Source organism: Lycorma delicatula, chromosome 12, assembly GCF_047948215.1.
Source record: "Lycorma delicatula isolate Av1 chromosome 12, ASM4794821v1, whole genome shotgun sequence".
Lineage (NCBI taxonomy): Eukaryota > Metazoa > Arthropoda > Insecta > Hemiptera > Fulgoridae > Lycorma > Lycorma delicatula.
In genome coordinates this window covers 58,884,334-58,901,497 of record NC_134466.1, presented here as the reverse complement: position 1 = coordinate 58,901,497, position 17,164 = coordinate 58,884,334, and the positions used below count along the sequence as shown (strand labels likewise).

At 30.7% G+C, this 17,164-nt stretch overlaps 1 protein-coding gene across 2 annotated transcripts in view; it reads right to left on the bottom strand.

Moving 5' to 3' along the window:
• Positions 1–17,164, bottom strand: part of Uggt (UDP-glucose-glycoprotein glucosyltransferase) — a 114,190-nt gene that overhangs the window by 62,532 nt on the left and 34,494 nt on the right. For both annotated transcript variants that reach the window (XM_075380723.1, XM_075380724.1), the window contains exons 9-12: positions 15,024–15,239; positions 9,352–9,534; positions 4,504–4,685; positions 3,302–3,536 (exon numbers count right to left, since the gene is read on the bottom strand). In XM_075380723.1, coding sequence (XP_075236838.1) covers positions 3,302–3,536; positions 4,504–4,685; positions 9,352–9,534; positions 15,024–15,239 — 816 coding nt within the window. The remainder of the gene's footprint in view (positions 1–3,301; positions 3,537–4,503; positions 4,686–9,351; positions 9,535–15,023; positions 15,240–17,164) is intronic.

Sequence of the window (17,164 nt, the reverse complement as noted above, 5' to 3'; positions counted from 1 at the left end):
GAAGTGACAAGACTTGTATTAATATCATATGTGTACCATGTAATTATACAAAAACATATTTATAAATTACATAAAAACATATTGCTTTTTAAAAGGAATATCACATATCACCCCAACCTTCAAACATCAGACCAGAATTTGTTTCAGTCACGATACAACTCTCTTAATGTTAGAAAGCTGGCTTAAAAATAGGCCTGTGATAATCGCTTAACACAATTTTTCAACCAGAATACACAGAAGTTCTGTAGTTATAGTTTTACCTCAAAACTGACAAGAGGTAGTCGATCAAAACAGCATATATTAGATTTTAATAAACTTCAATTGAAATAAAAAAAAAAATCTTGTTTTATTTTTGCAATGAAATATAAAGAAACTTTTTCCCTGAACCTCATATTATTGAACAAATTAAAAATAATATTTAGCTAACGAGCTCAACTGCTACAGTCATTAGCTCTCATGGTAATTTGTAATTTGTAGCGTATGAAAAATACCATTCCTAACTGGGATTTGAACCTGGGACATCCAGATAAAAGGCTGACGCTAAACTCCGCCATGGTGATCGACACATCTTGGAACTGCTTGTATAACTCAAACAGGATCCTATCTAAACTACATGACATATTTTTAAATGTTTAATTTTTCTTAGCATCTATTTTAATTAATCCATATTATCAGGCTATTAAAAGAAACATCCATCAAAAATGAAGCGGCAGCATCCCCAACTGAACTCATTTCACTCACACGATTTTAAAGTTTACGCATTTAAAATTCTTATACTTAAATTAATAGAATAGTCCCAAAAATCTTTAGAACCCTTACCATTATTTAAACTGCGTATTAATCCTAATGATTAATCTAAACACTGCTGTTGGTATAACTGCTTATACTGCCAGTTAAAATCTAAGTAATTTTGATTAATTGAATCAGCATCATTATAAGTAAACAGCTTAACAAAGCTAAATACTCTTATCTCTAAACTTTTCACTGTCCTTATTGAACCAAGGCTGGCTCCCCATAAACCCTATCACCTGTAGCTTCAAAAATTGCTTTACAAATCAGATTAATTACTACATTTATATTCAAGGCTAACTCATGTTTCCCTCCACAAATAGCATGAGGTTTTTTAAAATGATATGTCAGATTTTCAATCATTTTAATTTTGGTAAAAATAGGAAGAACATCGACATTTCTGTGAGAATCCCCTACCAATATCTCTTGTTCAATCTACTTATAATTCTAGAAATATTCTGTTCTGAGAGTAAAATTTTTGACCACAGCTAATGCCTAAATGAACCCTTCCCAGAAGTAAGTATAGGCTTATATTCTCCAAATGCAATGCATGCAAGACTGAGAAATTTTTAGAGGAAAATCTATTAGCTTATATGTGAAATGCTTAGTATAAAAATGGTTATAAATCATTCCTACCATGACTTTACAGACACACAACTATGCAGGTGTCAATAAAGTACTGGTACTCTTGTATAAATTTTCAAAACTTAAAGGAAAAAAATTAAATTCAGTATATGCTCCCCTATCTTGAAACAGTCTTATTTTTCAGTATAAGACCACCAAAACCCAAGCATTCAACTCAAAAATTTTAAATGGAAAGGGTTTGGGTTACGAAAATCATTTTAAAGGGCATTGAAAAAACAACAATTTTGTTGTAAAAATAAATTTGGGTTACAATAACCTTAATCAAAATAGTGACTATTTAATATTTTTCACAGCCAGTTTCAAAAGTGGCTTAGAGCAGTTCTTTTCAAACCATGGTCCACGAACCGTAACTGCTCCTCGAGGTCTGCATTTGTGGTCCTTCAAAAAAGCCAGAAGAAAAAAAAAATATAAATGAGTTGCTTATTACAAATTGAAAATCTCAGAGTTTGAAAATTAAACATAGCAATAGTCTTTCATTTGTCCCCCAGAATTGACATTTCATGAAATTTATTACCTTACCTGCCTGCCACTATCCACTCTACTTTCAGCAACAAAAGAGATATTTAAAACATTATTCTGCAGTGCTTCTCGCAATCTTTTCACTGTACATCTGGTGCTGCACCTGTAACCCAGCCAGGGACCAACTGAATTTATAACAGTGGACCGAAGTACCATAGCTTCTTTTCACGTATCTATGACTTTCTTAACAGTTTTGCAGACAACCAGTCAGAGTTATCTACATACTGAAATGGTCTCGTACATCACACACCAATAACAGAATGTGCCAAACTGCATCTTTAATTGTTGAAAATCAGGCCTCAATGGTGAAGCAGTAATCACTATCTTTTATCCAGAAGATCTAATGTCGGGTTCTTAATTTTTATAAGTACACTTGACAGGTGAACTTGTACACCTGCACTCAATGTTCTGTCTTTTTGATTCTGATTCATAATGGTGGTAAATCTTCACCTCAATACAGGTTAAAATACTGTGAAAAAGAGCATCAACTTCCTCTGATTCCATTATTACAGCTATGTGCACATACAAGTCTTGTCTCCTTATGGTCATTTGTCAACTCTTGGAACTGCTTGTTTTGTATTATACAATACTAATAATTTTTCAGCTATAATTTCAACTCTAATCCATCAGTCTTCTTGGATGAGAGAATCTATGTGAGTTTCAAGCGCTGTAATTGAAACTTAATTGTCTAGAATGGTGCTTATCTGCCACTAAAACCCACTTAAAAAATTTCTGTGATTAATGCAGTTTTGTCTGAATTGTTTGATCATATAAGGGTAAATGATAACCGGTTTTTCAATTTTGGAAAATAGAAAAAGTATCACTAATCTTCTGTTCAATTAATTTGCAACTCATCATAAAATGAGATTTTGAGATTGTAAAAAAAACAAATTTTACTCAAACGACTGATTAAGTCATCACAGGACTTACTGTTCTGAAAGTACTGTAACTCTCTTACCAACTGTTTTTGCCTCCACGCTATTTGTGACTCTAATTATTGAATGACCCTCGTTAGATTAAAATGCATGTAAATTTTCTCTCCTTGTAATATTTTACTTCCTAATTGCTTCTCTGAAGTAAAATTTTAAATGTAATGATTAAAAAAGGAGAGGAAGGGGGAGGATTAACAAACAATTTTTATAAGCCAACATCTTCTTTAAAAATTGCAGTATTATATCCTGTCTTCTCCTCTACTATAAATTTATTTTATAGGAATTTATTTATTTTTTTGGAGATAGCTATTTCCACATTTCTCTTTTTTATCATTTTCCCCCTCACTCACTCTCTCTCTTTTTTTACTCCAACAATCTTTAATATTTAAAAACAGTAAATTAAAAATTATACATACCATTTGTTCAAGAGCATTATTTAATAATTCACGACCATTTTGGGTATTCACATCAGTTATAACCCAATTTGATAATAAATGGATTTCATCAGAAGTAGGACTGATATCATGTTTTTTATTAAGAGAAGCATATTTAATATCATTCAACAATGTTTCAGTAATCGGACATGGTTTAGCGCTACTGACTAAATCAATAAATCGACTTTTCTCTATGTTTAAAATTCTATCGTTTAACCTGTAAACAAACTGAAATGTTACGATAACAACATAAAATCATGGTTATATGATTATTATTGCTAATATAAAAATAGTGATAAATACAAAGATTATCCAGTAAATCCTGATCTTTTTAAATGAAAAATTATTAGCTTACATTAAAACCCAATGTGTTTTTTATATAAGGACCATTGTCAATTTGCCGCCATTAGATGTGGTGAAAACTGATGGCGCTAGTGTAACACATTTATTTATATCAATGATCATGTGTTTGCAAAAATAGGTTAACATTGTTTGCATTAGTTAAGTTTCATGTATGTTTATAAAAAATGAGTTAACAAAAAACAATATAGGAGCTTAAAATGCTAACTACACATTTAAAAATGAAAAAATCCTTTAATTAAAGTTAAAAAATTTTTCAAAAATGGTGGGCGATAGAAAAATTCTGAATTCATATTCGTTTTCTGCATCAAAAAACAGATTAAAATCATGTGTCGTGTGTTAGAAAAAAAATTATGTTTATCAACAGTGTTATCATTAAAATAAATTTTTAACAGTAAATTGATATTTTTATTTTTTTCAGTATTCCATCATACCTCACTAAAAAATATTTACTCATAAATATTTTTATACATTTACAGTATGTACTTTTCCATATTGTTCCATATTAAAGTCAACATAATATGTTATTATTGCTTCAACAGTTCAAAATGATGTACGTATATGCAGGTAAATTAAAAAATATATAAACAGTTCTCTATAACAACAATTCTATTTTCAATATCTTATATGACATGTTTAATGACCAAATCTAATCTAAAACAAATTTCAGATCTGCTTATGAAATGAATTTTCTGTTTTTGCAACAAAGCAAATAATTTTATGAGTAAATATAACAGAATATAATTCAATCACAGCCTTACATTGATTACAATTAGTCTTAATGAAATTAAAATGATTATCAATAAATTAACAAAAATCCATACCTTGGCATAACGTTAGGCTGATCCATAAGATAATCCACCACATTCATGCTATCCGTCAGATCACCTTTATACACTGCTTTCTGTAATGTAGGTGTCTGACTCATGACCTCACTAAATACAGCATCCTCAAAATCATCTGCATTTAAAGTACTCTCGGCTAATGGAACACCATTCAATAACACCTGAAACATTACAATTAAAAAAAAATAACTACAATTAAAAAATAATAATAAGTCAGCACATGATTTTCTTCAACATAGCCCTTACAATACTTTAATAAGTTAATAAATAGCTTATCATTAAAATTAGTATATAAGAAGAAAAAACCAGTTTACTAATTCCAGTACACTGCATGATAAATAATTAATTTTTACAGCAAAAGAAAACAAGCTTCTGTTTGAAGAATCTGTTGTTTGGAGCATCATATATATATATATATATATATATATATATATATATATGAATATTCTGAACACTTTTAGAAATGAATTGTTTAGTTATGCTATGGGCTAAAGTAAAAAATAATTAGAATTATAAACTTGAAACTCTTACTAAAAACTATACCAATCGGTATTAAGTAAGGTCTCTGTTATAGTAAGCAAAGATGAATTTCAAATTCATATATTTTATCATTTATCAAACACATGTAATTGATATGAAAGAACTGTAACATGTCACAAAAAATGTTGTTACTTTGTTAGTAGTTACTGGTTGAATTGTAACTATCTGACTTTAAATATAAATAAAACATTTGCATATCCTTTTCAAGAAGACATAACATTAACAAACACACGGATAGAATTCTCATTATTGATAACGATAATATTTACTTCGCATAAGATTTTTGGCTATTTTAATACATGAAAAAATTCTTTTTGGATGATGAAACTGATTTCGTTTGCAACAAAAGTAAACCATTCTGTTTTGCTTTAAAGTACTTTAATATAATGACAAGCTTGTCATCATTATTAAATATTTATTAGGCTGACATATACTCCCACCTAAATCTATTGGGGCTTTCTCAAAAAAAAAAATTGTTTTCAAAATATAAAAAAGGACTATCATTGCATTGTTTAGTGCTCTTAAGTGTTAAATATGATATTAGGAAAATTAAAAATTTTAACTTATGTATATTTATGGATAAATAATCTTTGATAAAAAAAATAGTCATTCATTGTTAAAAAAATTACAATATTAACAATTACCAAACCTAACAATGGAACTGTTTTCATGTAATGTAACATATAACTTCAGTTAAGGAGAAGGGAATTATGCTTCTGTTGCCATTTTTAATAAATTACTGAATCATTTAGAAAATAAAATTAACATAGCCTTAACTCTTGATGTCTGAAAACACAATTTTATTATGCATAAAAAATGTTTGCTTCTCATTAAGAATTTTATTCTTTGTTTCTGAATTGTACATAGATCACTCACTGCAACCAGTCACTTGAGAAACATTTTGTCACTTTTTGATTGTGTTCAATAAATTTTGGCACACATCTCTTTGTTTCAATGACAAGATATGTAAGATGAATTATGTACACAGTTTTCCGTAGTTCAGATCTCAATTTAAAAAAAAATTACTACTTTTGGTAACTGAAATATTTCTCCTATCATTTGAATTTTCCTCTTTTTGACCATTTTAATGGTAATAATAACGTTACACAGACAGCTATTGAATTTATCATCTTACACAGATTGCTATCAAGAAATACTTGAAAGCAAATTAAAGCTGTTTTTCCCCTACATCTTACAACATCTTCACTTTTATCATTAAACTGGTTTTACAACAAATAAATCTTTTATTCTATCAAAATGTATAACATATTAAATAAACAGATCACATAAGAATGGGTAGGTTGTACTACTCTACAGATAACAAACATGGAAATGCCCTAACATTTACCAGGATAAATCAAGGAATACCACAGTAAAACCTTAATCAAAGCAGCATAAAAAAATACACAATTAATTTAAAGAATAGGTATAAAATACAAACACACGAGATAATATTAAGGAAATCCACAAAGACAGTAAATATAAAAATGAGTGCCAAACAATAATCTGACAGCCAATAAAAATTAAGTCTATAAAAATCTCTTAAATGTAATTTGAACGTTTAATTAAGAATTGTTCATTTGTAATAAATCTAGATGGTATCCAATAAAAGTTAATATAATGATTTTGGTATACTCTCAATAGCCTTTATAAAAGATCAACACTGTCCAAGGACAAGTGCCACTGCTGAAGATGTTCTCATGGTTCATCGCCTTATTGAGGACGACAGCCAATTAACAATTGTAGAAATTGTTTCTGAGATCAGAAAAGCTATGACGGTGCTCAGGCACATTATTGGCAATCTTGGATTCAAGTCGCAGCACGATGGGTCCCTCATCTTCTCACCAAAAGTCAGAAGCTCTATCAGCTAGAGGTGTGCCAGTGGTTGCTGAGTTGTTACCAAGCTGAAGGAGAATTTTTTTGGATTGAATCATGACCTGCGATAAAACTTGGGTGCACTATTACACCCCAGAATCAAAATTGGCAAGTATGGAGTGGCGAAAAAAGGTAGAAACTGTACCTCCATTAAAGCCAAAATTCAACTGTCAGCTGGGAAGGTTCTGGCCACAGTATTTTTTGATTTTAAAGGAGTTTCACATGTTGATTTTCTCCGTGAACATTATACAGTGAATTCTGCATACTACTGCCAACTTTTAGATGAAGTAAAACTCACATATCATCAAAAAAGATGTCAATTTCCAATCCGAGACATCATTTTGCTTCACGTCAATGCTCGGCTCCATACTACGGCTCAAACTCAAGAAAAAATTGCATCCTTATTTTAAACTACACTGGAGCACTCTCCAAACAGTCCGGACTTATCACCCTGTGATTATCATTTGTTTAGGCCACTACAGGAAGCACTTGGATGACAGAAGTTTGAAGTCAATGCTGCTGTTGAAGCGTTTGTATGCAATTGGATGGTCTCAAGCCCACCTTCATTTTACAATATTGGGATCAAAAAGCTACCTATCCGCTGGGAAAAATGTGTTTCCACAAAAGGAAATTATGTAGAAAAATAATATTATATGTATTTTTATTACCCTTCAATAAATTATAAAACAAAAATTCTGGTTTATATTTGATTTACCCTCATATACAACCAGAAGTGCTGAAAAAATGATTTATTTCCTATTTTAAACAACTACAGGCTAACTGCTGAAATTGCTGTAGAAGAAAAATGAATACTCTGTTGGCAGTAAAAATAAAATGGAACCATCCAACATAAAATAACCGAAAACACTTTTTTTTCCTGTGTTGACTACTGGAAATGAAAGTGGAACAAAATGAAAACTGAGATCACCATCGTTTGTAAAATGCCTACCTTTCAGTTTGTACTTCACCTGGGGGAACTGCATGAAGTCACATGGAGCCAGGTCAAGTCTCTAGGAAGGGTGCTTTAAGAGTTTTATTCCAGTGATGGCCAAATACTCAGAGCAAACTTTGAAGCGGTGTGCTGGAGCATTATCGTAATGAGGAAATCATGTGTCTATCCTTCAGTTTGGGCACAGTTTCTAGAGAACTTTTGACAACTTTAGGCAGGCATTCCTCGGTATATGCTTCCATGTAACTGTCTACCGAATTTCCAACACAACTTGCTCTAAAACTCCTCTCGCACTAAAAAATAAGGCCACCATTCTTTTTTTTATACAGCTGCAGGATCTCTTCAGCGTCAAACACCCACACTTTGTTCTGAGTCTTGGTTGGGACATAATAATAGTACAGGCAGGTTTTATCCCCCATCACAAAATTGTTCATTAAGGGAGAATTCCCATTTTCAAATGTTTTCGCTTTGTATTTCACAGAACTATGAAACACAAAGTGCCATCTGATCGTTGCTCACATTATGCAGGACTCAAAGGGTGTAAAGCTCTAACTTGAAGGTGATCTCACAGAACAGCATGAGCTGTTGAGGCATTAATGCCAAAGAACACATCTATTTGTTAGTAGGTTACATACCTGTCTGAATCAAGTAATTTTTATTGGCTCACCTGACCTTGGAGCATCCTCAATATTTCCTTTTTCAAACTTTCAGTACCACCTAAATATTTTGTACAATGAGCACAATCCTTTCCAAGCACAAGAGTCATTTCCACTAAACAATGATCAACACTTAACCCACAAGCAAAATTATAGCACAAAATTGCCTGATATTTAGTTTTCAACCATGACAATATCGTTATCTTTTTCACTGACACAGCTAAAAAGTAAGTGACACTCAGAAAATGACTAGAGCAGCTACAGTTCAGGATGAAATTTGTCTAAACATATGCTAACTTGTAACATACCTGTACTGATCTGTTCCATCATACTGCAAAACTTGCTTAATCCCTTTTGTAATTATTACATTATTTTTTAAATTATCAATTTAAATCAAGGTACGTTGTACAGCACCAACTATACTTTTTCTAACTAATACCCCATTTCTGAGATGGACTAGTAATTTTTCTAAGACAAAACAAGTTGTCCTTTCTTTAAAGTGAAGAGGAACTAGTTTTTTTAAACTGTGTATTAAAAATAGCTTTCACAGTATTTAATCTGACATCTCACTAAATTTTGTCATTATGTTATACTGGTTTACTTCCAAAGAGAAAAGCTAAATTTTGATTTTTTTTCATAATGAGATTTCATAATTATTTGTAATAAATTATATAATTTGAAATAAAAACATTCAAAAATTTAACAAAATATACAGCTCATGACACAATTTATGAAGCTTAGATCTCGTATAATTTATAATATGAGCAACACAATTTATACTTTGGATAGAAAAAACCCAAAAATTACCTGTGGAAGATGATGAAATCCTGAACGCTGTACAAAGTCAGATGCCAATCGTCTACCAGTATCATAATCTGTGTCAGGGCCAAGAACTTCATCTGGTTCAGAATTTGGATACCTAATGGTTAATAACTTATAAACATTGCCCGGTAGTACATCTTTATCCTCATCTTTAATCGATGCATACACCTACAATTGGCAAAATAAAAATATCATTAGAAACTTGACTTATTTAATATAAAAAAAGCTGGCAAAATATTGAATTAAATAATAGCCGGGCTTTGCCCGGCTTTTAATAATAAAAATTAAAAGAGCTGTAGCAAAAAAAAAAACTGAATGTGTAAATTTTAGAGTTAACGAATAAATTTTAAGAAGTTTTTTAAAAGTATTCGTATATAGTTTAAGATTAACAAATTTGCTTAAGTACAATTTCTCTAAATCTATAATCCCTTAAATAAAGGCTAAAATAACGAAAAAAAATTTTTTTCAGCATTTACATCTAGGGTCTATAATTTAAAAAAATTGTAAATATTTCTTGATAGCTCTCTATAATAAAGTATAAACTTTCAAAATAATTCTGAAAAGTATTTAAACTGAAGGAGATGTAGCAAAAGAACAAAAAACATACATCAATTTTAAGAGGTAGGGGTTCATTTTTTTAATTATTTATATATGAAATGTATATATTTCTTTAATAAAGTTTACTCTAAAATGCCTCTTAAGAAAATCAAAATTGTTTTTTTCATAATGTCCTCCTACCCTCTAATAAAATTATATATATATAATCAAAACCCCATATAAAATATTAGAACAAAATTTGAAGAGAATCAGATTGATTAATGCTAAGATATAAGGCCAAAAGTAGTGCATCACTCATACGTATGCATACATACATTCATGCTTTTTAGTGTAAATGAACTAGTTGGACCCTAAAACATACAATCACTATCCCTTTAATAAAGCTATTCTAGCTAGCTTCACTGGGAAAGTAAAATGAAGAACAGAGAACAAGTCACATCCCTTTCAAATATAATATAATTATGAGTGTGACTTATTTACAAATGGGTTAATTAAATAAAATGTTAACAAAATTTAAAAAGTTGTAATACTTTTCTGGCATTGGATATTTATTCTTATATAGTGGAAAAATAATTATACATGAAAAAAAAATTTTAATTCAAAAATTACATTATTTTACTTTTTCTGCTCCCCCACCCCCAAAATCACCACCCAAGAAACTTTTTTGAATACTCTACAACTACTACATTAAATGGAAGAAATTAAAATAAATTCCACTGAAAAATTTCCAACCAATAAAAAGTTACCTAAGATTCCCTTTTTGGGTGTGGAGTGAATTATGATGAAATTTTATTATATTATTAAAACTTTAAAACAAAGTTAAAAAATCCCCAAAATTTATATTCTTAAACTTTGATCATATCCCCTACCCACAATATTGCTCCCAAAGTACTCTTTTACGGTCGTTAACACTACTGCTATATCTAGGAAGGCATAAAAAAAAGTTTAATTAAAAGATATGAAAAAATCAGTAAATTTTTTTTTAATCCAAAATTTTGATTAAAATATATTTAAAAATAGGGGAAAAAATTTTTAAAAGGTACGATAAGCACGTACACATATACTAAGTGGGGGTTATGTTTGGAAATTTTTTGACCCAAAGAAACTTTCAACCCAACACCCCTGAAGAAATTGAATATAAAATTTTCCTCTTGTGCCAAATTTCATCAAAATCGATTTATCCAGTCGAAAGTTAAGTTTCAAACATGCCAACATACATACATATGCATGAACATTATCTCCCACTTTTTTTGTTTTTTGATGTCCCTGGCTCATTAAACGTTGAAAAAGGAAAAAGTCCATATTCAATTTTTTTACTGATTACCAAAAACTTTCCTTCTTACAGCACAGTTCTAGAACTATGTTGCCAGGAAGTAATATAACGCACACCCGCACACACAATTATATAAAGAGAAAAAGAATTTTTGCTTGTATAGGATAATAAAAAAAAAAACCACTCGATCAATCGCAATCAAATGTTTACCCATGTTTCTGGCGTAATTGAGGTCTTTAAATATATTTCATCTCAAAAAAAAAAATATATATATATGTAGTAGTGGAGATTTGCTGATTGAAGCACAAACTTTAATGAATTGAATTAATGAACTGTGAACCATAAGCCTCTCATCATTGTATTAGCTGGGTTTGAACTGAATAATTCAAATCAATTGAATGAAAAATATTACAAAAATAACAGAATTAAATTTACGTTAAATAAAATAATATTAAATGAATTTAAAAAATTTCTGTTTAACAATAATCAGCTTCCCATGGGGACAGCATCTGAGCTAAAGTGGTTGGTGAAGTATGTGAGTCTTTGTAAGCTAGACTAATCACCGCCATCAACTGGTAACAAACAGGTTGTCCCTTATATAAGAGCAGGACGCTCTTATATCTCTGCGAGCAGTTGTCCAGTTTTCAAAATTCAAATTGGGAATTTGTTAGTAGGTTGAAGGCTAACTTTTGTATGCATTGGGTACACTCTCGATCTAGCAAATCACGGTTCAGAAATTTATGTATAAAAGTTTATCTGTTATATAAAGTTTGTCTGTTTGCTTGTTATCACATCAATTAAGCTCCAACTGACTAATTACTTTCAAATTTGCAGGATACATTCGTGTTACTCCAGGTAAGGTTTTAAGCTATCGACTGAGGACCTAGCTGCCTTGAAGGTTGAAATATTAAAAATATTCATTATTTCTTTGCCCCCAAGGAGGGTGAAGTTGTGAATTAAAGATATTCATTAAGGGAAAAATAGATTAACGCTTTTACTTCATTATTATATTTCTGCCACCATGGCAAAGAAATATGTTATGAACTTTTCGTCGTCAAGAGTGTGAGTACTTTAGTTACCGTAATTATTATTATTACTATTATTATTCTATCTTTTGAAATTTAGTTTCTTTTCAGGTTTCTATAAAACCTGAATACTGTAATTATTATTTATTAGTATTATTCTCACTACATGAAGATAACTTATAGTGCAGGTGTCCAGGGGGTGGAGCGCTCTGGACAGATGGGAATGGCGACCGAAGCAAGCTCTGCAGTTGTCCACAGTGCCGCTCCCCCTGGCAAATTGGGAATGGCAAGCAAAGTGAGCTCTGCAATCATAGGATAGGCCTCTTGGCCTTGAGGAGCCCCGAATTGGCTCTGGGATTCGCCTGGGCGACCTGAGCCATGAGGACCCAGGTTCTGGTTAGGTGGGTCGGCTAGTATACATATATTTTTTTGAGCCAAGTTGATTTGTTTGATGCCAATCGCCATTCCTTTCTATTCTGTGCTAATCTTCTTCTTACAGCAAAAACTCGCAAAGATTTCTCTTTAAGTTTCTAAATTACAGATGAGTTACAAAAACAACCTTTTTTGATATAATAATTCACTGCACAGCCATCAGTTAACAACAGAAAGGATGTAGAATCTTGCAGTGAAATAAGCAAATAAAAGATTGAACTTAAAAAAAAGTTTCAGAAGCATTATCTTATCAATAAATTTCACTGGTTGTGCTATAAGAGAAAAGACCATAGTATTTTAAATTAATTAGTGTTTTTTCTTTTTTTACGTTTTTAGAGTTTGTTTTTTTTCTTTTCGTATAATTTTTCTTTTCTTTGTCACACTACATGAAAAGAAAGAAAAACCGGTGTGAGAAAAAAGAAGTTAAATGTGAAAAAAATGTAAATTTTTAAAGATTAAACAAATACATAACATAATAACAAATGAAAACTGTTCACAGATTTAATATTATTTTACTCACTTCTTACGTATATATTGCAATTATTTTACTGTGAACTTACACAGTAAAGTGTATGTCTGATTCAGCAGACGTTTACAGAATGGTAGCTATTTCCTTTTCCAGGATTAAATATTTTTGATACAACTGTTAATGTCTTTGATAGTAATATTTAGAAATCAAGTCCCACTTCATTAATATTATATTGCTGAACTGAATGTTTTTTTTTGCAGTTACTTGAAAACATATTCTTTAAGAGAGCTTTTTTTTTAATACCCACAGTGGATAGCACTTCTCCATAAACAGATTACCTTTTTAACAATATCAGAATATTATACAGTACATCTGAAAAGTTGCTGTGCAATATACTTTAGAATTATGTTAAGCATTCTGTTCTTTCGATATTAAGATTGGTGCCCTGTGGGTTCATTGGGCATTGCTTAGCAATAAATCAAGATGATGTCAGTTATAAGTTGTGATTGAACATGATTTGTTTGTTTATCGGAATCAATAGTTGCGAGAAACATAATGGTTCTTTCAGTAGAGTAAAAGAACATGTTCTTGTTGAACATGTCGTTTGAGAATGTGGCAAGTATATTGATTTAGTGAAGCACAAGTTTCCGAAAACGTTTTCAAATACTCTTGTTCCTAACCACAATGCAGTTCAAATTCTTATCAAAAAATTTCAGGCAGCAGGCTCTGTTGAAGATGCTGATCAAAGTGGATTACTATCTGAACTAAATTAACAGAAGTTGCTAGATATTTGAGATTCTATGGCCGAAAGTCCATCAAAGTCAACGCATAAGTTAGCACAGCAGCAAGATATCAGACTTGCTACTGCACGTAAAGCTCTCAGAAATAAACTTAAACTTTTCCCTTACAAAGTAATGTGTTCAAGAATTGAAACCTACAGATCATACCAAAAGACTAAATTATTGTCAATGTTTTAAACATTTTAATGACCAAAACTCCATAGATATCCTCGACATTATGTTTGATGAAGTGTGGTTTCATCTGGAAGTATATTAATTCACAAAATACTTGACTGTGGTCGACAACTAACCCCCACCAATTACACAATCTTTACCCAAAGCAAAACTGGACTCTGGGTTGGTGTGAGTAGAACGTGCATTGTGGGTCCAATCTTTCTTGAAAATACTTCATTATGCTGTTTTAACAAACTTCATTAGTCAGTTAACAGAAGTGGAAATCAATCATGGTTGGTTCCAGCAAAATTAACCCAAAGCACACACACAGCTAACAGGTCAATGACTTTCTTACGAAATTTCTTTGGTGAACAAATCATTTTGAGGGGATTGTGACCTGCACAATTGCCTGATCTGACTCCACCACATTACTTTCTACGAGGGGCAGTAAAACAAACAGTGTATCACACCAGAACTTGCATGAATTAAAAACTGAAATAACAGCATAAATATGAGACACAGCAGCACATCAGCAGTGTTTGATAACAAATTAAAATGTGTGCAATGTTGTATTGATATTGGAGGAGGTAATTATCAACACTTTTATAAATTATTCCAGTTATTGTAATATCAGTTTCTATGCAATAATGAAATGATAATACAAAGTAACAATAAAAAATGTTTTGTCAATACACTTCCATAATTCCAATTCACAGCAACTTTCCAAATGCACAGCACTTAAACCATATTAATATTTTATTATAATTTTATTGCCAGCGATTTATTCTTGGTGAACAAGATTTCATTTCATTATTATAGATGTAGGTAATTTTTAAATACTTTACATCAGAATTCAATTAATATACAATAAAGTGCAGATATTGTTAATTAGCAAGTAATATTGAAAAAAAAAAACCAAAACAAATGTTGTAAATCAAACTACTTACGTCAGTAACAAAGCTAAGTGCTGAAAAAGGATCCTTTGTCTCTGCAATATAATTAAAAGCATTTAATAAGGCGACACCACCATTATTCATGCCTGTAGCTGTTGAATTAACAGCAAATACTAGGCCTATACGAAGTGGTGCTGCATGTATGTGGAATGATTCAGCTAATTTAATTAAAGGCCAAACTTTTCTAGATGATGGATCACCTATTATAACCTTAAACATAAAATTAATAAGTAATTAAGTCACAAATATTTCATAATATAATTATACTGGATTATTATATAATTAATTACTGCATAACAAAAACTCTTACGAGAGTTATCCAGAAAGTATGTTTTGAAAGACTATTAAAAAAGATCAAAATATTTAATGCTCTATCCCACAAATCTTCACATGATCTTCTTAGTAAAAAAACACTGTCTTGCATTTTATCTTTCTGAGTGACAAAGTATATCACTATTCCACAGATTTTGTTTTGTATCAGGTGTTATATGAAACACCCAAGTTTTATACCCAGAGACTGTATGGCTCAAGATGTCGCCTTAGTCTGACTTGTACAGTCACAAAATTCCAATGCGTTACCTGACTGTTTCATTTTGTGATATTCGATAGGCATCTTAGAATTCCTGATAATCCAATTTCCCAGACTTACTTCAATGTAGAAGTGAATGTGAAATTTCTTGGATAATATACAGGAAGAGATGTGAGGGTCACCAATTTTTTCTTGTCATCAATTCCATGCATCAAATCATTGTAATCAAAGATAGTCACCCACTTCATTCATTACCCGGCATATTATTGTGTCCTTAATTGAACGATCATAGCCATCACCGTATAATGAAATCATTTATTGTATTTTCTTCAAAACCATCACAAATCAGATTATACTACCGGTTGAAATTTCAACCGGTTTAATGTTCCTTGCATTCAAAAAATAGATCAGACTGAATTTCACAAACAATGTATATGTCAATTTTTGAAGTATTATATAACATATTACAAATGATACAGATCAGACAACTGAATAAGAATGGCATCAATTCCTTCCTAACATATCACGGACTCAGTAAGTAAGCAAGCATGCACAGAATTTCAATCATAGAGTTCCAGTGACAATATCTCTAGAAATGGAACTTATGTTCTGGTTATATCTAATATACTTTAACATTTAAAATAAAATAAAAACAAACTCTGGTCACAATTTATCCTGAATAAAAAAAGGGAAACCTTCATTACCCTTAAATATATAATACACCTAAGGTCTTATTTAATACTAAATATACCTTGACATTTTGGTAATATGTGATTATTCATTTTGTCGTATTTTGATAGGTTTCTGTATATTAATGATCTTCCTGCTTCAATGTACAGTCTTACTACATTAAGATGTGGTCCAGTCTGATAATGAAATTAAAAATAAAGTGTACTTACACATTAGTTTAAAAATAAACTATAACTTAGTTTAAACTAAACTAAGTTTAAATAAACTAAAGTTAGTTTAGTTTAAAAATAAACTATAGAACACTTTAAACAAACTAAAAACACACTTTTGCATGCAGTATTGTCATTAATAACTAACTATGGAAGCCATGGATATACCAGTGACAAATGGTTAGAGGTTAGCTTAAGAAGATAAATTCTTATATTTTTAAAGTACAATCTTCATTAACATTTTTCTTCCATTTACATTTTTGTAATAAATAATAAAAAAAGGCAGCCACTTAATTCTCTATGATTTTTCTTTGATAATTTCTTTAGAATTAAAGCACTTTTTAAATTTTGCTTGTGTGACAGTCACCCAGACATAAAGAATGTTAAAATATAATTGATTTAAAACTTATTGTGTCAGTTTCTTACAACAATAGGATCAGTCCTAAGTTTTATCTGCTAGTCACTGATAGCTTATAAGTGTCACAGTAGCTAAGAGAATGGCTAAGGCCTCGCCATTTGTTGTCCCTATGGTTTGCCATGACCAAAAGATCACTTACCCAATTGTTATTTCTGTTTAACTAATGTATCTAAAATTTCTTAGAAGTTTAAACATATTGTACTCTATTTTTCACTGCTATCTGTCACCTGTACCTCACAGTGAAACCAATACAGTCCCTGAAAGCCTGTTTTGTAAAAACAGCGATGAA